The 23113-nt window shown below is 49.3% G+C and overlaps 1 protein-coding gene across 5 annotated transcripts in view; it reads left to right on the forward strand.

The window, feature by feature from the left end:
• The first annotated feature begins 15010 nt into the window (after positions 1-15010).
• Positions 15011-23113, forward strand: part of LOC141271775 (uncharacterized) — a 51330-nt gene continuing 43227 nt past the window's right edge. For 3 of the 5 annotated variants that reach the window (XM_073681900.1, XM_073681902.1, XM_073681903.1), the window contains exon 1: positions 15011-15075. Coding sequence is in view for 1 of the 5 variants with exons in the window: in XM_073681901.1 (XP_073538002.1) it covers positions 15050-15075 (26 nt within the window). In the remaining 4 variants the exon portion in view is untranslated. The remainder of the gene's footprint in view (positions 15076-23113) is intronic. The other 2 variants (XM_073681904.1, XM_073681901.1) reach the window with 2 other exon arrangements.

Genomic DNA, 23113 nt, shown 5'->3' on the forward strand with positions numbered 1-23113 from the left:
TTACGCTCTGGAGTGAAAAAGGCCTTAGAGAAGAAACCGCAGGACACTCGGCGACCCGAGGAAGACTTTTGAGTGAGTACAGCCCCAGTCTCTAACGAGGATGCGTCCACCTCTAGGAAGAACTGTTTGTTCAAATCCGGACGATGCAGAACGAGAGCATTGGAGAAGGACCGTTTCAGAGAGCGGAAGGCCTCCTGAGCCTCCGAGGACCAGTTCTTTGGATCGGCTCCTTTTCGGATCATGGCAGAGATGGGAGCGGTAAGAGTGGAGAAGTGAGGAATGAATTGCCGATAATAGTTAGCAAAGCCAAAGAATCTCTGAATTGCTTTGTCTCCAACGGGCAGTGGCCATTTAAGGATGGAAGAGACTTTCTCAGGATCCATCCTGAGTCCGGTATCTGAGATAACGTAACCCAAGAAGGGAAGGTCGGACTGTTTAAAAACGCATTTCTCATACTTGGCGTAAAGTCGATTCTCCCTAAGACGCTGAACAACTTGCCGAACTGCTTATCTGTGGTATGCCACATCCGCGGAAAATACCAAAATATCATCCAGATACTGTACACAACAACGCAGGAATAAACTAGGTCTCAGAAGATGTCATTGATGAACTCTTGAAAAACTGCCGGTGCGTTACTGAGACCGAAGGGCATCACTCCGTATTCATAATGCCCGTCCTTGGTGTTGAAGGCCGTCTTCCACTCCTCTCCTCGGCGAATGCGAATTAGATTGTAGGCGCCTCTTAAATCTAATTTGGTGATGATCCTGGCACCCTTTAATCGATCAAACAACTCAGGGATTAGAGTGATAGGGTATTTATTCTTCACCGTGATCTGGTTGAGACCCCGATAGTCTTTCTTCTTGACGGGAGAGGAGGGCTTCTGAATGAAACCCCTGGCAAAATTCTCATGAATGTATTCCAACATAGCTTGAGTCTCAGCTGGGGACAGAGAATAAATTCGGCCTCTAGGGGGTGTAGATCCGGGAATCAAGTCGATAGGACAGTCATACGGCCTGTGAGGCGGCAAAGTCTCTGCTTCCTTTTTGTCGAAAATATCAGCAAAGGACGAATAAGCGGACAGCAAACGGGGCAGTGACGCTGGAGAAGACGGGGCCTTAGCCGTACGTATGGGGGACAGACAATTTTCATGACAGAAATGTCCCCAGCGAGCACCTCTCTAGTACTTCAATTCAACACAGGCTTGTGTTGTCATAGCCATTTTAGGCCCAAGAGAAAGGCGTGAGACATGTGCATAAGGACAAAGAAGGCAATTGACTCAGTATGAAGCATCCCAATACGGACCTCGAGTGGCTCAGTAATCAGACGAACAGTCTCCCGAAGAGTTCTCCCATCGACAGATGTTATTGCCAGAGGATTTTAGAGCGGACGAACTGGGATTCGGAAGCGATCCACTACAGCATAGAGGATAAAATTTCCTGCTGCCCCGGAATCCAAATACGCAGTCTCAATAAACTGGGATTCACTGGTTGTCACAGCCACAATAAGGGTCAGGGGTAGAGAGGTGTATTTTCTGTCTAAGGAGGCCTCTCCTACCAATCCTAGATGCTAGAGTTTTCTGGCCTCACCAGACAGGCGTGAATTAAGTGGCCCATGTCTCCACAATACAGGCACTGGCTTTAGCGCGGCAATCCCTCTGTCACTGACTGGCGAAGGCAAAGGGTTCAGGTGAGGCCTCAACAGGGGATGGCGGAGGAACAAGCGGCCTTCGAAAGGACGGAGCCAGGCGCCGCGATCCTTTTTCACATGCCACCTCTCAGGGATGCTTTTGGAAACGAAGGTCTATATGGATGGCAAGGGAGATCAGGTCCTCGAAGGAAGTTGGTTGTCATTAAAATTTAAAAAGAGAAAGCACAGTAGTTTGACAATAAATGGCTTCACCCAACCAATAACCATGAGTGAAGAAAATTTTTTTTTGTTATTATTCATATTCTCTGAAACAAGGCCAAGAAAGCAAAAATTCTGCAGGGGTATGTAATCTTTTGAGCGCAACTGTATGCACCAGTGTCTCCTGTGATGTATATTCCCCCTGAGACTCCTCTAATGTATATGCCCCCAGTGTCTTCTGTGTTCAGAACTTACTGCTGTGAGTTCTTTTCAAAAATTATCACAAAGAGTTGACTCCAGACCAACACAAACCTGGAAAAGTAGCTGCGATTAGTAACATCATCACTACCACCTAACATTACAAGTCTTAGCACATTAGGGAGCAGTTAATTGTTTGACCAAATATATCAGAATACATTTCAAATTGATAATTTTTTATGGCGTATGAATGATGGTGTAAATATCCCAATAGCCCCAGCACAAAAAGGTTCTCCACCCCTACTCTAAATAAATATCAGAAAATTGGCATACAACAAAATATTCTGCATCTTTATATTTGCAAAAATAATAATACACTGCTCAAAAAAATAAAGGGAACACTTAAACAACAGAATATAACTCCAAGTGAATCAAACTTCTGTGAAATCAAACTGTCCACTTAGAAAGCAACACTGATTGACAATCAATTCCACATGCTGTTGGGCAAATGGAATAGACAATAGATGGAAATTATTGGCAATTATCAAGACACCCTCAATAAAGGAGTGGTTCTGCAGGTGGGGACCACAGACCACATCTCAGTACCAATGCTTTCTGGCTGATGTTTTGGTCACTTTTGAATGTTGGTTGTGCTTTCACACTCATGGTAGCATGAGACGGACTCTACAACCCACAGCAATTGCTCAGGTAGTGCAGCTCATCCAGGATGGCACATCAATGCGAGCTGTGGTAAGAAGATCTGCTGTGTCTGTCAGCGTAGTGTCCAGAAGCTGGAGGCGCTACCAGGAGACAGGCCAGTACACCAGGAGACGTGGAGGGGGCCGTAGAAGGGAAACAACCCAGCAGCAGGACTGCTTTCTCCGCCTTTGTGCAAGGAGGAACAGGAGGAGCACTGTCAGAGCCCTGCAAAATGACCTCCAGCAGGCCACAAATGTGCATGTGTCTGCATAAACGGTTAGAAACTGACTCCATGAGGGTGGTATGAGGGCCAACGTCCACAGATGGGGGTTGTGCTCACAGCCCAACACCGTGCAGGACGCTTGGCATTTGCCACAGAACACCAGGATTGGCAAAGTCGCCACTGGCGCCCTGTGCTCTTCACAGATGAAAGCAGGGTCACACTGAGCACATGTGACAGACGTGACAGAGTCTGGAGACGCCGTGGAGAGCGATCTGCTGCCTGCAACATCCTTCAGCATGACCGGTTTGGCAGTGGGTCAGTAATGGTGTGGGGTGGCATTTCTTTGGAGGGCCGCACAGCCCTCCATGTGCTCGCCAGAGGTAGCCTGACTGCCATTAGGAACCGAGATGAGATCCTCAGACCCCTTGTGAGACCATATGCTGGTGCGGTTGGCCCTGGGTTCCTCTAATGCAGGACAATGCCAGACCTCATGTGGCTAGAGTGTGTCAGCAGTTCCTGCAAGATGAAGGCATTAAAGCTGTAGCACCGGCGTCTCTGCCCCTTGCTAGGCAGAGACCCCGTCCCTCTCACCTCCATGCTCCTGGCGCGGCGTCCGCCAGCGCTTCTCTCCCCGCTGCTTCCGGCGCGCGCTCCTTCCCCGGCAGTGTGCTTAGGGCGCGCGCGTGTGCGCTCCCCCTCTCTTAAAGGGACCGTGCGCGCCGTCCTAAGGAGTTCTCCCATATATAAGGCACCTCCTCCAAAATGGAGGTGCCCGAGCAAAGTTGTTTGCACTGTGTCTGATCTTTGCTTCAGCCCTCAGGTCCCGCTGCTAGCCTGACTCCTCGTCCTGCCTGCTAGCCTGTTATCTGCCCGTTACCTGCCGAGCCTGCTCACCTGGAGCACTCACCAGTTACCTGCCTTGACTGTCTGTCCGCTCACCTGGGAGAACCCGCCTGTTATCTGCTGTGTCCGTCAGCCCGCTCACCTGGGAGCACCCGCCTGTTACCTGCTGTGTCCGTCAGCCCGCTCACCTGGGAGCGCCCACCAGTTACCTGCCAGTTACCTGCCTCGTCTGTCTGCCCGCTCACCTGGGAGCACCCGCCTGTTTCCTGCCAGCCTGCCTGGAGACCCTGCCGTCACTTGCTGTGACCACCTTCCTGGTAACCTAAAGACTGCTACTTGCCCGGTTTTCTTGAACTGTGACCACCTGTCGGCTACCAGAGACTTCCGCCCGCTTGCCGTGTCCGTCCGTCATACCAGTCTGTCCCAGCCATCTGACTCGTGGGAGCCACCTGCTCTCTTACAAGGTCGTCCCCAGAGTAGCACCTGGTCCCTCAGCCCGGATCCTCCCTGGTCACGGTGTCGTTTGCTGCCGTACGACCAGGGTCGGTTCGGGTGGATACTTAGTCACGCCCCTCTGGGTCCCTCTTTGCACCTCGGCACAGAGGTTCCACCACCCGGACCCGTAACAGTTTGCTCGGGCCATGGAACCCGGTGGCACCCAAGCTCCCTCGCTCTCTGACCTATACCATGAAGTCTCCCGTCAGAGATCCCAGCAGGAGTCCATCCTGAACCACCTGCGGAATGTCAACTCCCGCCTGGACACACTGACTGCTCCACCAGCAACCACCGCTAGTTGCACGACTCGCACGCCGGCAGCGCCGCAGCCCACCAATACCATGGCATCCTGCCCCGGACCCCGGCTTTCTGCACCTCCTCGTTTCGGAGGCGACCCCGCTCAAGCTCGGGGCTTCATAAACCACTGCACCCTGCACTTTGAACTCTTGGCTCATCAGTTTATCTCCGACCGGGCTAAAGTGGCATTCATCATGTCCCATCTCACTGGGGAGGCACTGGCATGGCTTAACCCCTTGTGGGAGAGAGGGGATCCCCTGGTGTCCGACCTGTCGTCTTTCCTCACTGCTTTCCGGAGAGTCTTCGATGAACCGGGACGTAAGACCTCATCTGCCTCCTCTCTGCTACGTCTCCGCCAAGGGAGTCTCACCGTGGGCCAATATGTCATACGGTTCCGCACCCTCGCTTCTGAGCTTGCCCGGGATAACGAGGCCCTGGTGTCCGTCTTCTGGGAGGGTCTTTCCGGTTGGATTAAAGATGAGCTCGCCGGTCGGGACATTCCTACCACCCTGGATGACCTGGTGTCGCTGGCTACCCGGATTGACATCCGGTTTCAAGAGCGCACCAAAGAGACCACCCGTGAGAGAAAGTTTCCCCGCCTTGCTCCTACTTTCCAGAGACCTGTCTCCTCTTCTGTCATTCCCCGGGCGCGCTCACCCGAGCCCATGCAGATCGACCAGACCAAGATTGTCAAATCTCGCCAAGAGTCACGCCGAGCCGAGGGGAGCTGTTTCTATTGTGGCAGTAAGGAGCACCTGATCCGTTCCTGTCCGGAGAGGCCGGGAAACTCCAGTGTCTAGGACCACTCGGAGAAGTCGCCCTAGACAAAAGTAAGTCCTCTCCAACCCTGACTTTGTCTGTCTCTATCTCCTGCGGAGAGAACCGTCACTTTGAACTCGCCCACCTGGATTCTGGATCCGCTGGAAACCTCATCTCCCAGTCCCTGGTTGAGAAATACTGTATTCCCGCCAAGTCTCTGGCTGAACCATTGTCAGTCGCCTCCGTGGATGGAAGACTCCTTCCGGTGACCATCCTGCTCATCACGGAACCCATAACCCTGCAGGTGGGAATGCTGTACTCTGAGGTAATCTCCTTCCATGTGCTACCCGGACTCTCCCACTCCCTATTGCTAGGCCTACCTTGGCTCCAGACACATGAACCCGTGTTGAACTGGCATTCCGGTGAAGTACTCCGGTGGGGGCCGGCCTGCCATAAGACCTGCCTTGTTCCGGTTCGTCCACCACCTACCCTGCTAATTTACCCGGTCTTCCGGCTCCTTACTGGCCCTATGCTGACGTCTTCGGTAAAAAGGAAGCAGAGACATTGCCACCTCATAGGCCATATGATTGCCCGATCGACCTGGTACCTGGCGCCACTCCCCCCCGTGGGCGTATTTATCTGTTATCTGCGGCTGAAACCCGGGCCATGTCCGAGTACATAGAGGAGAATCTGGCTAGGGGATTCATTCGGAAGTCTACTTCCCCGGCTGGAGCCGGATTCTTCTTTGTCAAAAAAAGGATGGCTCGCTACGCCCCTGTATTGACTATAGAGGACTCAATCAGATCACGGTTAAAAATAAATACCCCCTTCCGCTCATCTCCGAGTTATTTGATCACCTTAAAGGCGCCAGGATCTTCTCCAAGCTGGATCTACGTGGAGCATATAACCTGATCCGTATTCGTCAAGGAGACGAGTGGAAGACGGCATTTAATACCCGGGACGGACACTATGAGTACCGTGTGATGCCCTTCGGCCTCTGCAATGCTCCCGCCGTCTTCCAAGAACTGGTCAACGACATCTTCCGTGACTTTCTTTACTCCTGCGTGGTGGTATACCTGGACGACATCTTGGTCTTCTCTCCGGATCTTCCCACACCGGAGGGATGTAAGTCAGGTCCTGCTTAGGCTCAGGCAGAACCACCTCTATGCCAAATACGAGAAGTGCCTATTTGAGCAGACCTCTCTTCCATTCTTGGGCTATGTTATCTCCCAGACAGGCTTGCGAATGGATCCCGAGAAGCTCTCTGCTGTCCTAAAGTGGCCCCGTCCAGAGGGGTTGAAGGCGATACAGCGATTCCTGGGCTTCGCTAATTACTATCGTCTCTTCATTCCACACTTCTCGTCTCGGACTGCTCCCATATCTGCGCTCACCCGTAAGGGAGCAAATCCCAAGGTATGGCCACCCGAAGCTGAGGAGGCCTTCCTTTCCCTGAAGCAAGCCTTCTCCTCTGCCCCTGTGCTGCACCGTCCGGACTGCAACAAACAGTTCTACCTGGAGGTTGATGCTTCCTCCTCTGGAGCCGGAGCAGTGCTCACCCAAAAGTCTTCATCTGGGAGAATGGTAACCTGCGGCTTTTTCTCCAAGATCTTCTCCTCCTCTGAGCGCAATTATTCCATAGGAGACCGAGAACTGCTGGCCGTCAAATTGGCGCTGGAGGAGTGGCGCTATCTGCTTGAAGGGGCTCTATACCCGGTGATCATCTACACGGATCACAAAAATCTGGCATATCTCCAAAATGCCCAGAGACTTAATCCACGTCAGGCCCGGTGGTCTTTGTTTTTTGCCCGCTTCGATTTCATCCTTCATTTCCGCCCGGCGGACAAGAATGTCAAAGCTGATGCCTTGTCTCGATCCTTCCTGTCCTCCGACCAAGAAGAGGAGCCTATGCACATTATCGACCCCTCCAAGGTGATGAATGTGGCCCCCTTGGATTTGACTCGTCTTCCACCCAGCAAGACGTTCGTGGCGGTTCCTGACCGGGAGAAGGTTCTTCGCTGGGGTCATTCTTCTAAACTAGCTGGCCATGCCGGCCAAAAGAAGACCTTCCTGCTCATTTCCCGGCATTACTGGTGGTCAACCCTGCGTAAGGATGTGGTAGACTTCGTCTCAGCCTGTTCATCTTGTGGCCGCAACAAAGTTCCCAGACACTTACCAGCTGGTCATCTCCTGCCGCTTCCCGTACCTGTTGCCCCGTGGCAACACATCGCTATGGACTTCATTACCGATCTCCCTGTTTCTGCCGGGTGTACTGTCATTTGGGTGGTCGCGGACCGCTTTTCTAAAATGGCTCACTTCATTCCCCTGCCTGGTCTCCTGTCTGCACCTGAGCTGGCTAAGGACTTTATCCGCCATATCTTCCGTCTTCATGGACTACCCCTCCACATCGTGTCGGATCGAGGGGTTCAGTTCACCTCACGCTTCTGGAGAGCCACATGTAAACTGCTGGATGTCACCCTGGATTTTTCCTCCACTTACCACCCTCAGTCCAATGGTCAAGTGGAGCGGATCAATCAGATCCTTACCAGCTACCTCCGGCACTTTGTTAATGCCCACCATTCTGATTGGGTGGACCTCCTTCCTTGGGCGGAATTCTCTTATAATAACCACGAGAGCGTATCCTCTTCCAAGTCCCCGTTCTTTATTGTCTATGGCCAACACCCCCGGATTCCGTTTCTCGTCTCCGCTTCTGTGGACAATCCTGCCGCGGAGTCTCTTGTCAGCGAGTTTTCTACCATTTGGGAGAGTACTAGGTCCGCACTTCTTCAGTCCTCCGAGCAGATGAAGAGATTTGCTGATAAGAGACGTCTGGATCCGCCTCAATTCCGTCCGGGAGACAAGGTTTGGCTCTCCTCCAAACATGTGCGGCTCAAGATACCCTCCTACAAGTTAGGCCCTCGCTTCATCGGCCCTTTCGAAATCCTCAAGCAAATTAATCCAGTGGCCTACAAATTAAAACTCCCGGCCACCCTACGGATTCCCAACTCCTTCCACGTATCTCTCCTCAAATCCGTTGTCTTTAACTCTTTTTCCAACAATCCAGGTGCTCCCCCTGCTCCGGTTTCCGCTGAAGACATCTTTGAGGTAGAGAGTATTCTGGCCACCAAGAGGGTAAGAGGAAAGACCTTTTTCTGGTAGATTGGAAGGGGTTTGGTCCTGAGGAGAGAACTTGGGAACCCAGGGAGAACATCAACGCCCCGCTTCTCCTTGAAAAATTTCTTTCTGGCCAAAAAAAGAGGGGGCCTAAAGGGGGGGGGTACTGTAGCACCGGCGTCTCTGCCCCTTGCTAGGCAGAGATGCCGTCCCTCTCACCTCCCCGCTCCTGGCGCGGCGTCCTCCAGCGCTTCTCTCCTCGCTGCTTCCAGCGCGCGCTCCTTCCCCGGCAGTGTGCTTAGGGCGCGCGCTCCCCCTCTCTTAAAGGGACCGCGCGCGCCGTCCTAATGAGTCCCCGGCCAATTGCCGGAGGACCTCTCATATATAAGGCACCTCCTCCAAAATGGAGGTGCCTGAGCAAAGTTGTTTGCACTGTGTCTGATCTTTGCTTCAGCCCTCAGGTCCCGCTGCTAGCCTGACTCCTCGTCCTGCCTGCCAGCCTGTTATCTGCCCGTTACCTGCCGAGCCTGCTTACCTGGAGCGCTCACCAGTTACCTGCCTTGACTGTCTGTCCGCTCACCTGGGAGCACCCGGCTGTTACCAGCTGTGTCCGTCAGCCCGCTCACCTGGGAGCGCCCACCAGTTACCTGCCAGTTACCTGCCTCGTCTGTCTGCCCGCTCACCTGGGAGCACCCGCCTGTTTCCTGCCAGCCTGCCTGGAGACCCTGCCATCACTTGCTGTGACCACCTTCCTGGTAACCTAAAGACTGCTACTTGCCCGGCTTTCTTGATCTGTGACCACCTGTCGGCTACCAGAGACTTACGCCCGCTTGCCGTGTCCATCCGCCATACCGGTCTGTCCCAGCCATCTGACTCGTGGGAGCCACCTGCTCTCTTACAAGGTCGTTCCCAGAGTAGCACCTGGTCCCTCAGCCCGGATCCTCCCTGGTCACGGTGTTGTTTGCTGCCGTACGACCAGGGTCGGTTCGGGTGGATACTTAGTCACGCCCCTCTGGGTCCCTCCTTGCACCTCGGCACAGAGGTTCCACCACCCGGACCCGTAACAAAAGCTATGGACTGGCCCGCCCGTTCGCCAGACCTGAATCTGATTGAGCACATCTGGGACATCATGTCTCGCTCTATCTACCAACGTCACGGTGCACCACAGACTGTCCAGGAGTTGGCGGATGCTTTAGTCCAGGTCTGGCAGGAGATCCCACAGGAGACCATCCACAACCCCATCAGGAGCATGCCCAGGCGTTGTAGGGAGGTCATACTGGCACGTGGAGACCACACAGTACTGAGCCTCATTTTGACTTGTTTTAAGGACATTACATCAAAGTTGGATCAGCCTGTAGTGTGTTTTTCCACTTTAATTTTGGGGGTGACTCCAAATCCAGGCCTCCATTGGTTAATAAATTTGATTTCCATTGATGATTTTTGTGTGATTTTGTTGTCAGCACATTCAACTTTGTACAGAACAAAGTATTCAATGAGAATATTTCATTCATTCAGATCTAGGATGTGTTATTCGAGTGTTCCCTTTATTTTTATTAGTGTATTTTAAAGTACTGAAATGTTTATGCCCCCAATTTGTAGTAGGAGCAATATTAATAATATTAGCAAATACCTCCAATTAGAAATGTAGTATAATTCTTCGGATTCGCTTTGTTGCTTTCCAAATGTAGGGCATTACATTAGCTTAGGCATTCATGGTTATGACAACTCATATAGTGACAGTTAGTTAGACAGTGCTTAGTGGTTGTAACCATTGTGACAAAGTCACTGGCAAAGTACTAGAGGGGAGATGTGTAGCACTGAGGTTGTTAGCTTCAGTAATAAACCTAATAAAAATGATCCAGCACACAATCTGGTGAGAGAGGATAATCAGCCATGTTTTGTACTAGGATGATTGAACAGCTGTAGATTGGGCGGAGTCCAGAGGATAAATACCCAGCTTTCTAGAGCAGTGTGCGTGGGGTGGGCCTGGAGGTGAAAGCTCTGGAGCTGTGTTGTCATGTGAAGGAAAGCTAATCCTTGTGTTGTTTGTTCCTGAAGCGGGAGGTTACCCATAGCAACAAGGACTGTGCCATACGTAATGTTTTGTTTTTCCTGTTAGGCTGGGAAGCCCGTTTGTTTTGCTAACATTGCCGTGGTTTATGCAGCCAAGTGAGCCGATCTACCACAGTTGGTACTAGAAGTGCGGGCAAGATACCCAGTAAGCAAGTGTGACGGCTGTGGACAGACTGTATGTCCTGGGTGAAGGCGGTCAGACAAAATGGAGGAGCTGATCAAGTACCTGAAGCAGCTTCAGTAGCACCGGGAGCAGCAGCGGCTCCAGCAGCACCTGCAACAGCAACATCTGGCACAACAGGAGACAAGTAAGCTGCTGATGGAACAGCTCCAGCGGCAACATTACCAGCAACAGAGCAGACAACAGCAGCAGATTGGCAATGGTAGCTCCGACCCCAATGTCAGCTGATGATTTCTCTATATGAAAGGTGGTGAGGAGAGCCTTGCAGAAAATGACTCCGGGTGACGATATAGAGTTTTTTTTAACTGTTTTTGAAAGGGTCGCCAATAGGGAGAAACTCCCGCCAGAGCAGTGGGCGGAATTCCTGGAGCCACAAAAGGTCTACTATGATTTAGCCTTACAGGATGCCAAAGAATATGAAAAAATTGAAAACAGAAATTTTGGCGTGCTTGGGGGTGACAATGTCTGTCAGGGCACAATGGGTCCACTGCTGGGCATATCTCTGTAACAAACCTCGCTCCCAAATGTTTGATCTGCTGCACCTTGACCAAAGGTGTTTACATCCGAAATCTTCTACACCAGCGCAGATGGTGGAGCAAGTTGGAATGGATCGGTTTGTGCACTTCCGAGCCCGAAACAGACTTGGGCTGCCCAGGGGGATCCACAGTACGCTGATGACTTGGTTGGACTTGTAAAAGTGAATGGCCTGCAAATGACTGGACTACTAGACTCGTGAGGGCCACACTACCACTCTCTGGGAAGAAGGTTAGCATCCGTTGCATTCACAGAGATGCTAAAGTCTATCTGGTGGTAATTGAGACGGCCCAAGGCACTGAGTCCCATGAGGTCGGCGTGGTCCCGGATTTATTGCACCCAATTATCATAGGCCGGGACTTTTTGTTGTTTTGGGACTTGTGTGGGAGGGGCGGAGACTTTGATTGCTTGGGTAAGAAACTAGTTGGCCCTAAAAAAGTCTCACCAACCCCAGAGTCTAACGGGTTTAGCTTCTGTGTAATGGGAGGAGAGGAGAAAGTAGTATCCCTTGAGGCTGACATTTCTGAGATAGGCGTGACCAGAGAAAATTTTGAGTTCACCCAACATAGGGACCTATCACTAAAAGAAGCATTCAATAAGGTAACCATCATAAATGGGATAGCACAGGAGGCAGTGGCTGACACCAGGTTTTCCTATTTCATGTGGAGTCGGGACTTATTGTACTGAGTTACCAAGGTGAAGGAGATAGTGCTGCAATTGTTGGTACAAAATGTCATGCAAGGTGTGGGAAAGTCTAAGTGCAACATGAAGGGAAGAGGAGGAGGAAGCCCGAAAACTAGGGAAAGGGGGAATGGAGACCCTTAGGCAGATCTAATAACATCCTGTGTACCCTACCGTCCCTATATAGGTTCCACACCGAGCAGGACCTAAACCTTGTATGTCCCTAGAGCTTGGCCCTAGACTGGGAGGGGGAGGGGTGAGCACTGGTCAGGTCCTACCACAAACTAAAGACAACAAGGTAGACAAACAAAGTGGATTAACTTAGCTTGAGCAGACACCAGAGGAGTAACGGCAACTGTCCTCCAAGGGCACCAGAGAAGAAGTCAGCCAACAGCAAGTGCTCCAAGCATGTACAAAGTACATAGAAGTATCACCGACAATTGCCTGGAGCAAACTGAGTGTTTTTAACTCCCATGCAAGGGTGTGTCAAACAGCGAAGGGAGGTCGCCGCTGGGTCTTAAAGGAAGAAAGATTAAGAAGGTATCTGCAATGCCAAGCGCAGTGACCTTCTACAGCCAGATCCAGAGCGACTGTCTATTACACCTGACACACCCGTGATGCATATCATAAAAACATCATCTATGTACCGCAACCAATATTGTACATGGTCTGTGGCCTGAGAGCCTCCATTCCCAAATATTTGCCTCTCCCAAAATCCAAGAAAAAGATTAGCGAATGAAAGTGCATGGGCCACACCCATTGCGTTTCCACATTTTTGCAAGTAAAAACATCTTTAAAAACAAAAAAGTTGTTGGTGAGGACAAATTCCAGCAGTTCAAGGACCAGCTCACAGATTTGGCCATCCCAGTTGGAAGCCCTCAGTCGTTAGGTAGTGTGGTGTTCTACCAGTGAAGTTGTGAGGTCTCCTAGTCCCGGTGTGGCCAGTATCCTGAACCTGAATCCCTAATCCTGGTGTATCAAGCTTCCTGAACCCGAATCTGGTCCCATTGTGGCCAATGTCCTGAACCCAAATCCTTGGTCCCAGTGTCCTGGACTAGAATCCCTCGTCCCGGTGTGGCCAGTGTCCTGAACCCAAATCCTTGGTCCCAGTGTCCTGGACTAGAATCCCTGGTCACGGTGTGGCCAGTGTCCTGAATCCGAAGTCCCTGGTTCCCGTGTGGCCAGTGTGCTGAATCCGAAGTCCCGGGTTTGTCCTGTCCTGAATCCGAAGTCCATGGTCCTAGTGCGGCCAGTGGCTGAACCTCGTCCCCCAGTCTGTGTGTAGCCAGTCCCTGAATCGGTATCTGAGACCCGGATGTCTGAAAGTGTGTCTATCCGAGTACCCTGTATATCTGAACTGCTAAAACCAGTCTCCGAATCAGCCCAGTCTGAATGTAGCTCTAGTCCATGCCAGCGAACCTGACCCCTGAGGCCAGCAACTGCAATACCGGGGACTGCCCAGAAGTGGTACCTGGTGGCTACCTGCAGCCAAGCCTATCCCCACCATAAGAGCTCCAGTGCACACCTGGTAGCCGCTTAGCTACGCCCCTTCCTAGGCAGGCTCGGCACTGTGGCATAGTGGGTCCACGAACCACGTGCGTCACCTGTGGGCGTACGTGATATGTTGATGGCTTTAATAGACATTTATTCACGTCTGCAGGACATGTGTTGGCATGGCTCGAGCCCTAGTTTAATGGCTTCACTCCATATCATTATTTCCATTATGTTTTTGATACTAAGGAATTCAGATTACTGCACAATCGCTCCTGTAATGTGGAGCACTAATACCTTCTCTATTCATCTGGTCAGAACTCATAGTAACTCCAATGGTCCGACTCCGGTTTAGTGTTGTAGTTCTCCCCCTGAACATACGTTCTTATTAAATGTAACATGTTTTTTTATTCTAGGTCTCCTTTTTTACAGGTTCATTCTGTATATGTTTGTGGTGGGATCGGCCTGCCTCACTTATACTAGTCTGCAACTCCCTGGTAGTCTTTCACGACCTTTGATGTAACCATATGTTTTAGAAGGGATGTTGTTCCTGACCTCTGATGTATAGGTACGTCATGGCAATCATGGCAGACACAGGAGCTGTGCCCGCGTGATCGCCGCCGAGAGCTCAGCTTATGTGACAGCCACTCTGTCATTGGCTGACTAACCTCTAAATGCCGCAGTCTATATAGATCGCAGCATTTGGTAGGCTAGAAGAGGGAGGGGGATCCCTCTCCCTCCCGATTGGCATCCACATGACGTCATCGCGAGGGCCTGATTGTTGTCATGGCTGATGCATTTCAATTAGTGATGAGAACGTGTGCTCGCCACTGCTCCATACTCGATGGAGTATCGCGGGTGCTCGAGCGCCATGCTTGAGTCCCCACAATGCATATTTGGTGCCTGTTTGACAGCCAATGAACATGTGGGGATTGCCTGCCATACACAGTAATGTCGTAGCCATGTTGGATACTGGCATTACTGTGATTGGCCGGCCGCATCATGTCATGGGGACTTATACAAGACCCAGTGACTCGATGCGCGGCATCTTGTGTCCAGGATGCAGTTCAATGAGACTTGTTATAGGAGGGAGAGCACACCATACACCTCGTACACACGCGGCTCCACTCCGTACACCCGCGGCTCAGCTCCGTACACCCCGTACACACGCGGCTCCGCTCCGTACACATCATACGCACGCAGCTCCGCTCCGTACACATCATACGCACGCAGCTCCGCTCCGTACACATACGCACGCGGCTCCGCTCCGTACACCTCGTACACGCGCGGCTCCGCTCCGTACACCTCGTACACGCGCGGCTCCGCTCCGTACACCTCGTACACGCGCGGCTCCGCTCCGTACACCTCGTACACACGCGGCTCTGCTCCGTACACCTCGTACACACGCGGCTCTGCTCCGTACACCTTGTACACACGCGGCTCTGCTACATCCACACTGTAAACCCCTCCTGACCCCACACATAAACTTCAGCTCATCCAGCACCATGACAACCAGCACAGCAGAGTCCTGCATCCACTGAGGCCCCTGATCATGTGACCCCTGACTCCTCCCCTCCTGTGACCTCATCACAGGTCCTGTGTGCACAGAACAGCCATATATGTGGTGGCGGCTCTGCAGGTGGAGGTATGTGGAGATCCCCCATTACTGTGCACAGAGGGCATTAACCCCTTCAGCGCTGAAACTTTTATTTCTTTTTTTGTTGCAGATTTCTAAGAATCAATAAGGTTTTTGTTCCTTTTCCTCTGATAGATACATATGACCAAACTATTGAAACAGGAAGTCAGGAAACAAGGATTCCTCACATAGTACATTGTCCCCTTCTTTCCCCACACACAGTATAATGTTCCCCCAGTACCGCCATCTCCCCCCCTACACATTTATCATTACACTACAAGTTGCCCCCCACAATATGGCACCACCCGCCTCCTAATAAATAACTCCTCCCTTCCCCCATTCCTGATACAGATACAGGTGACCCTGGGACACCGCACCGACCTCTGGGATCAGTTCCCCAGTCTGGAGATGTGGATCCGGGCCGGGGGGCCGGTGCTATAGATGTATGAGGGGCTGTTATCTGCTGTATGAGCTGTACATTGTAATGGAGACATTCTGGGGACAGATTATTCCAGAAGTAGAACGTCTTATCTCTTTAGTGAATGTCGCTGTATTTTATCTTGTTTGTTTTCTCTTTAGAATTTAATGACATCGTTCTAGTGTAAAGGACATATTAATATTCATGCTATCCAAGTGTAAAGGACATATTGATACTCATGCTATAGCAACTCCATTTTGTCTGCTTGCTTTAAAATCATGTTATTATACTCCTTGCATAACATGCATTCTTTCCTTCTTTTCTCATGCTTCCCAAGCATCTTTCCCACACTAACCTTTTCTCACAAGAACATTCTGTGAGACACCCTGTTCCCGTTATCTGACTAGTCTGAGCTGGGATGGGTAACCTTGTAAATTTCCATAATGCGCCGAACTAACAATGATATATGACCATATGTGTGTTTCCGTAATAATTGTACTAACATTGGTTTAAGCCGGTAGTATGGCTGTAGGTGATTGGCTATTGATATACTCCAAACAATATAAAATGCTAAGTAGAAATAAACGGGATTAGAGATTCTCTGAATCCTCCCATACAGAACACTGTCTCCGTTTGGTTTTCTGTGGATTGCAATCAGCCTTATAACATAATAATTTGACACTCACTTGGTCAACCGTGAAAGGCCATTGCCCTCCCTCAACAGTTTGGTGTCGTGACTCGGATCCCTAACCCGGGACGCCCCACCACCCCTGGACGTCCACAAAGAGAGACTTGCTTTCAGCCTCCCCCACTGGAATTGGGACTGATCATCCCCCACAAAATGCCACTGTAAGTGCACGAGTTCTTTACTAGTGATACTGACCATTTGGCGTGGTTTCCACGTGGTGTGTGGTTGTTTGCAGTATCTCCGGACGTCTTGGTTGGATATAGTCAAAGGTGAGACTATAAGGGGTGTAGTCCCATTAGGGGTCTGATATTGATAACTTTTAAAGCAGTATCTCCTCGGATTGACAAGTGAATATTGCGTGAATCTTCCTTAACTTCTGACAAAGATCCTTAGGAGACTGAACACTGTTAGGTTCAGTCGCGGCAGGTGATCGAAGATTGGGTAGGACACGCACACAGATATACATATATCTAGTGTCCGGACAGCTGCGGACGAGAGTTCTCCTCCTTTCATCTGAGCCGTTCGTGACTCCCCCGACGGGAGGGGTGAAGTGAAGTCAGTGGAACAGCAGATGAGGTCCATCCGGACTCGTGCTGTGCACAAATCAAGGGTCTTTTGCACGTTGTAGTGATTAATCAATGTTTCCGTGGAGCAGAAAGAAATTGTCTCCCCTGCAGGAGGGAGAGGATGTGATGAATATCATGGTCGGTCGAGAGGGGAAAAGATCATTTAAGAATGCACCAAAAGTGTTTAAGGTGTTAAATTTTTTCGTGGAAGGGAGACTTCAGCCTACATTGTGGGATGAAGGCATCCGGCAGAAAAGGGATAGATTAGTTGACTGTGGATTGTTGGAAGACGCTGAAAAGTTTAGGAAAGTTGCACATGAGATTTGTGATGAAGGATATGTTGGAATAGAGGAGGAGATGAAGCCCGGTTATTTCAGTTATTTTTATGTAAAGAAGGGAAAATTATCTAGCACTGTAACGAAGACTGGCTGTTTTGTGCTACAAAATGAAGCTGATGGGGACAAGATAGAGGAGGAAGTAGGTTCCACTTCCCGACTTATGTATCCACAAACCAAATCTGAAGCCCCTAAAGAAGCAACCCATACCCCCACAAATGTAGCCGTACCCCAGCCCCTCAATCCGGAAACTGAGCAATTTTTACCTAAGGAGACTAAATACCCTGCACTTCCCACTGGTGGCCTGCCACCATCATATAACCCAGATGGCTGGCTTTGTAATGTGTGTTGGGCCACTAATCCAGGATGTTGTGAGACGTGCTATAATTGTGGAGCACGCAGACCCGGTGCTGCAGCACCAGCCTTCCCATTACTTAACGCTGACGGTGGGTATTATAAACCATTGCCCCCACCTGCCTCCGCCATGGTCCACACTCCATTTAGAGAGACCCAGGGTCCTCCGAATTCTACCCTATTTACCCTCTCCCAAACTGGGGAAATAGAACATGGACACGAGTACCAGGAGTTGGCGTCTGTTTTACTGAATGGTCCTTAGGAATTTTCCACTATACTGAGAATAGGCATAGGGAGTATACCGCAACAGCAAGTTGAGATCATTGTAAATGCAGCAAATGCGAGACTACAGCATGGGTGGGGGCTAGCTGCAGAAATATGTCGTCTGGGGGGACCTGCAATACAAACTTCAACCAACGATTACATTCGTGACCATGGTCCTTTAAGAGAAGGAGAGGTGATGGCTACAAGAGCCGGACAGCTATCATGTCAGTATGTTATACATGTGGTGGGACCAAGATATGATCCCCTGGATGTACCCAGGTCACAACACCTGCTTACAGAAACAATCCAGAACACCATAGCATACGCATCACAGCTTCATGCGGTCCCAACCCTAGCCATGCCATTTATTTCCACCGGTATTTTTGGATATCCAAAACAGGATGCAGTCAAAATAATAGTCGGGACTATAAAGCAATACATTGCCACGCATCCAACTAAATTGAGAGAGATAAGATTCTTGGCCATCGACAGGGATCTAGTCGATTATGCTGCTCAACTAATCAAACCCACGATCAGATCCGATATCTGGTCTCCCCCAGCGTTTCCCTACCTCCGAGATCTCCCATCAATCAGTACTCATGCTGATCTCCCCCCTCCCCCTGATTTCCCTCCACCTCCACCCCCTCTCACAAAGTTGGAGGAAGCGGACCAGAATACCAGCCCACCCAAATATACCCCGTTTACCACAAAACAGACGGATACTCTGTGTAAACGTCTCCCGGATCCCGAACATTCCCCCATTGCTTTTTACAGGGGCATTGCCGCAAACAGGGAGATATATTCAACAACAAGGCAAGATCTTTTACACCTACTCCGTGTAAAAGCCGGTGAAGGATATTATCCCATGATAGAGACTGCTATCCCATATAACAGAGCATTAGACTCCAATACGTATGAGAGTGGGATTGACGTCTGGGCTCATAAGCTGGCTGATCAATCTACTGCCCTCACAGATGTCACTCAAGAGAAGGTAGAGTCGGCTGAGAAGTTTTATGGGCGCCTTTTGCAGGTCTATAAGGACCTTGGGTTCTCCTTTCATACTAAAACTCATTGCCAGCTGTTAGTGTCCGCCTTTATCCAGGGTTTACGTACTGAAATCAAGGACGCGATATTGGCTGTACGGCCAGATGTTGAGTCAGCCACCCCAGGAGATGCCCTAAAAGTAGCAAAAAGTTTAGAGCAAAGTGATGCCCGGACCGCTTCTGTGGTTAAGCCTAAATCCAAACCCGCTGCAGTGGCAGTTGTGGCACCCCCAGTACCAACAGCACAGTATCCCCCCTTGCCACCCCAGTATCCTCCCTCAACACTAGGACTCCATTGTTAGGCTCCGGCTGTCATGGGGATATATTGGGATGTGTCTGTGGGGAGCACAGGACTCCCCCTCTCTGCCCCAGATATAATGGAGGAGGCTCTCTGCCTCTGTCTTTCTGCCTCAAATACAATAATAGATGTTGTCTTTCAGTTACCTCAGATATATAGAAGATGTCTTCTCTCTGTCTTCATCAAGAATGGAGAATGTTCTCTTTCCGCTTGCTAAAACTGTGATATTTATTTTTCCCTGTCAGGTCCCCATTCCCTCCAACCCAGCGGCATTCATATACTTACAACAAAATTCCCTGGCTAACCAGCCCTGTATAAGGTTATTCAGTTTAACTATTGTTCATAAAAAGCATTTATATGGTCCGCTTTTCCAGTGCTAATTATGGCTTTGATCAGTTGATGTGACATTAATTTCCCCAGACTATTTGGCCCTTTCTCCATGTTATCATACCCCTGTCGGCGTGGTAAGAACATTTGCTCTAGCCAGCGTTATTGCCAGCTCATGCAAATCTTGCGCATACACTCCGCACATTTCGGCAGCGTCACTGTGCCTCTGTAGACAGGTGTACGTTTCCAGGCTTCAGAGGCGCACTGCACATGACAAGAGGTTCAGAAGAGCCGTCTTCTGAACTTGTTGATATTCAGGCACTCAATATATGAATTCAACTCTTTAGTGTATTTGTACCATGGAAAGAACACTTCGTCTACATATATGGCCCAGAATATTATCTTGGAGTTCCATCAATCCTGCTCTTAGAAGATTACCATTCCCTCCCAACAGCCTGTAAGGAGATTTTCATATGACGGGGCACAGGGACTCCCCATTGCGGTCCCTCTGAGCTGGTGGAATATCTTCCCATTACATAGGAAATAGTTATGGGTAAGAATAAATCAAAGTAATTTGGAAAGAAATTGGTTATGTTCACTACATTGTATGATTCTGGATTTAAGGAAATAATTAGCCTCTATGATCCCTACTTCATGGGGAATACAGTTATATGGTGCCTCTACATCTATGGAAGCCAAATAGTGATGTCCTCTATGACCATACCATTCAATTTCACCAAGAGATCGGCTGTATCTTGTCTATTGAGATCCCTGTGTACTGACTAATGGAAATCACTCCTGACACTATAGGTCATTCTCTATGTGCAGCAAAATCAAAAGAAATGAACTGGAGTATAAGTTGGTATACATGCAGCCTATAAAAGCATATTCACACTGGCCATTAAACAAATAGAACCGAAGAGAGAAACTAAATGAACATATTCCCTACTATAAGTAAGTAAAAGGCCAAAGTGCATATAAATAACATAGGATACTTAGTAAACACTGTAAAGCGTATAAGCCATCTAATCAGCACTAAGGTGTACCCAGTCATGACAGTCCTAACCTCTAGTACTATAACCTAACCATGTGTCAAAAATGATCTCAATGTCAATAAGTGTCAAAAAGGGCTGGGGCCCAACTATGGACACCCAGCAATGGGAAGCATTATAAATGTAATGTCCTGCTCAAAGAAAGGGAGGACTCACCCTTGTGTGCACTGAGTGCAAGAAACTAAAGCATAGCAGGGTTTTACGCTTTTTTAAATGTAATAATAAATAATAATCTTTCTTTTTATATAGCGCTAACATATTCCGCAGTGCTTTACATACATTATCAGCAGTGTCCCCATTGGGGCTCACAATCTAGATTCCCTATCACTATGTCTTTGGAGTGTGGGGGAAACACACACAAACACGGGGAGAACATACAAACTCCTTGCAAATGTTGTCCTTGCTGAGATTTGAACCCAGCACCCCAGCGCTGCAAGGCTGCAGTTCTAACCACTGAGCCACCGTGCTGCCCACAATCTAAAACTGTTTACTAAGTGCCCCATGTTATTTATATGCACTTTTGTTTTTTACTTATAGTAGGGTATATGTTCATTTTGTTTATATCTTAGGTTTTATCGTCCTCTAAGTGAGTCGAACTCTTTGAGAACTTTATGGAGAGCAAAAATAGTGGGAATGGTGACAATAAGGCTGTGTGCCCACGATGCAGAAATGCTGCATATTTTTTCCGCTTCTCCCTGGCAGGAAAAACACATGCGGATTTTACATGCGTTTTTCCCGCCAGGTAGAAGCGTTTGTCAAGCATTTTTGCATGCATTTCTGCATACTAGGTTATCAAGCGCTTTCCAAGCGATTTTAGCATCACTTGGAAAAGTGCTTGACAACTTGGTCACACTATATAAATCCATGCAACCGGCATGGATTTATAGTAGTGTGACCAAGTTGGTTAAAAAAAAAAGAATAAGAATGGTAAAGAATAAAAAAAAAGATTATACTTACCTTCCGATGTCCTCCTGGTGTTTTCTAAGCTGCGTCCGGTGTCTTGGGCGGCTCGCGGTGTTGTGAAGGACCTGCGGTGACGTCATTGAGTCATGTGACAGGTCACATGACTCATTGAAGTCATGGCAGGTCCTTCACAACACCGCGACCCATACAGCAGACCAGACGGAGGGGAGAAAACACCGGGAGGACATCGGAAGGTAAGTATAATCTTTATTTTAAATTCTTTTTTTTACAGTTTCTATGGTACCCAGGTCTGGAGGAGAGTCTCCTCTCCTCCAGACCTGGGTACCATCTGCACATTGAACCGTGTGATATTCGCATGTGCAGATGCAGTGATGCGGATGTCACGCGGTCCAATGAAAGTCAATGGCGGTGATTACGCTGCGTGTCCGCAAAATTAATGGACATGCTGCGGATTTTTCCGCAATGATAATCCGCAGTGCACAGCACATGCGGATTATCATTGGGGACCATGGGGCACGTATTACCAAGCGTTTTTTAAGCGTTTTCGCTACGGAAATTCCGCGGCAAAAACTCTTGAAAAACGCATAGTGGGCACGCAGCCTTAGATACCATGAATTCAAATTCATTCTTTGAGATTCGTTTTTCATCCAGACCCTCATCCAATATTTTAGTAAGAATGTCATAATATTTAGACTTTGGGGGAAAAACTAAAACGGAATTTTGAAGACGCATCAGTGAATACCTCGGAGACATCGGACATAAAAGGGATACCCCATTACTAGACAAATTAGAGAGCTTTGTTGTCAACCTGATGATACTATCTTCTTTTTGTAGAGGTTGTCAGAAAAAATGTCAGAAAAGGAGATTGGAATAAACTGATCCCCCAAATAGAATGCCAATGGATTTTCCGTTTGGACTCTCTCACCCCCACGGGATTGAATGAACAGATGACCTTGGTTGTTTTATTTAGGATCTGTATATAGGAATTTCTACTGCAAGCCTGTTAGGCTGCGTGCCCACTATGCGTTTTTTAAGCGTTTCTGCAGCGGAAATTCCACCCCGGAAACGCTTAAAAAACGCTTGGTAGAAGGTCTGCAATGTTCCCCAATGATAATCCGCTGCGCACATGCTGTGGTAATTTCCACTGCGGATTATCATTGCGGAAAAATTCGCAGCACTACCATTAATTTTGCGGAATCGCAGCGTTTTAGCCGCCATTGACCTGCATTGAATCGCTTAATATCCGCATGACTACATGTGCACATGCGGATATTATGCTTTTCAATGCGCGGATGGTACCTGGGTCTGGAGAAGAGGAGACTCTCCTCCAGACTCGGGTACCTTAGTACCTGTAGTTAAAAAAGAATTAAAATAAAAAGAACCCTTATACTCACCTTTCCGGCGCCCCCCCGGTCTCCTCTCCGCATCGCTGCTCTCTCCTTGGCTTCCGGCGGTGGTCTGCAAGGACCTTCTGTGATGTCATTTAGTCATGTGATGGTCACGCGACCGCTGACGTCAGCGGTCAGGTGATGGTCGCGTGACCATCGCATAACTAAATGACATCATGGAAGGTCCTTTTTAGAGCACGGTGAGCCGCCGAAGATACCGGACGCATCGCTGAGGAGACCGGGGGCCATCTGAAGGTGAGTATAATGTTTTTTTTTATTTTTTAACATTTTTATTATTTTTTTTTACTATTGATGCTGCATTTGCAGCATCGTAACTTGGTCACACAACATAAATCCATCCCGGTTGCATGGATTTATATAGTGTGACCA

Source organism: Phyllobates terribilis, unplaced genomic scaffold, assembly GCF_046119375.1.
Source record: "Phyllobates terribilis strain yellow unplaced genomic scaffold, ASM4611937v1 Scaffold_5__5_contigs__length_657084704, whole genome shotgun sequence".
Taxonomy (NCBI): Eukaryota; Metazoa; Chordata; class Amphibia; order Anura; family Dendrobatidae; genus Phyllobates; species Phyllobates terribilis.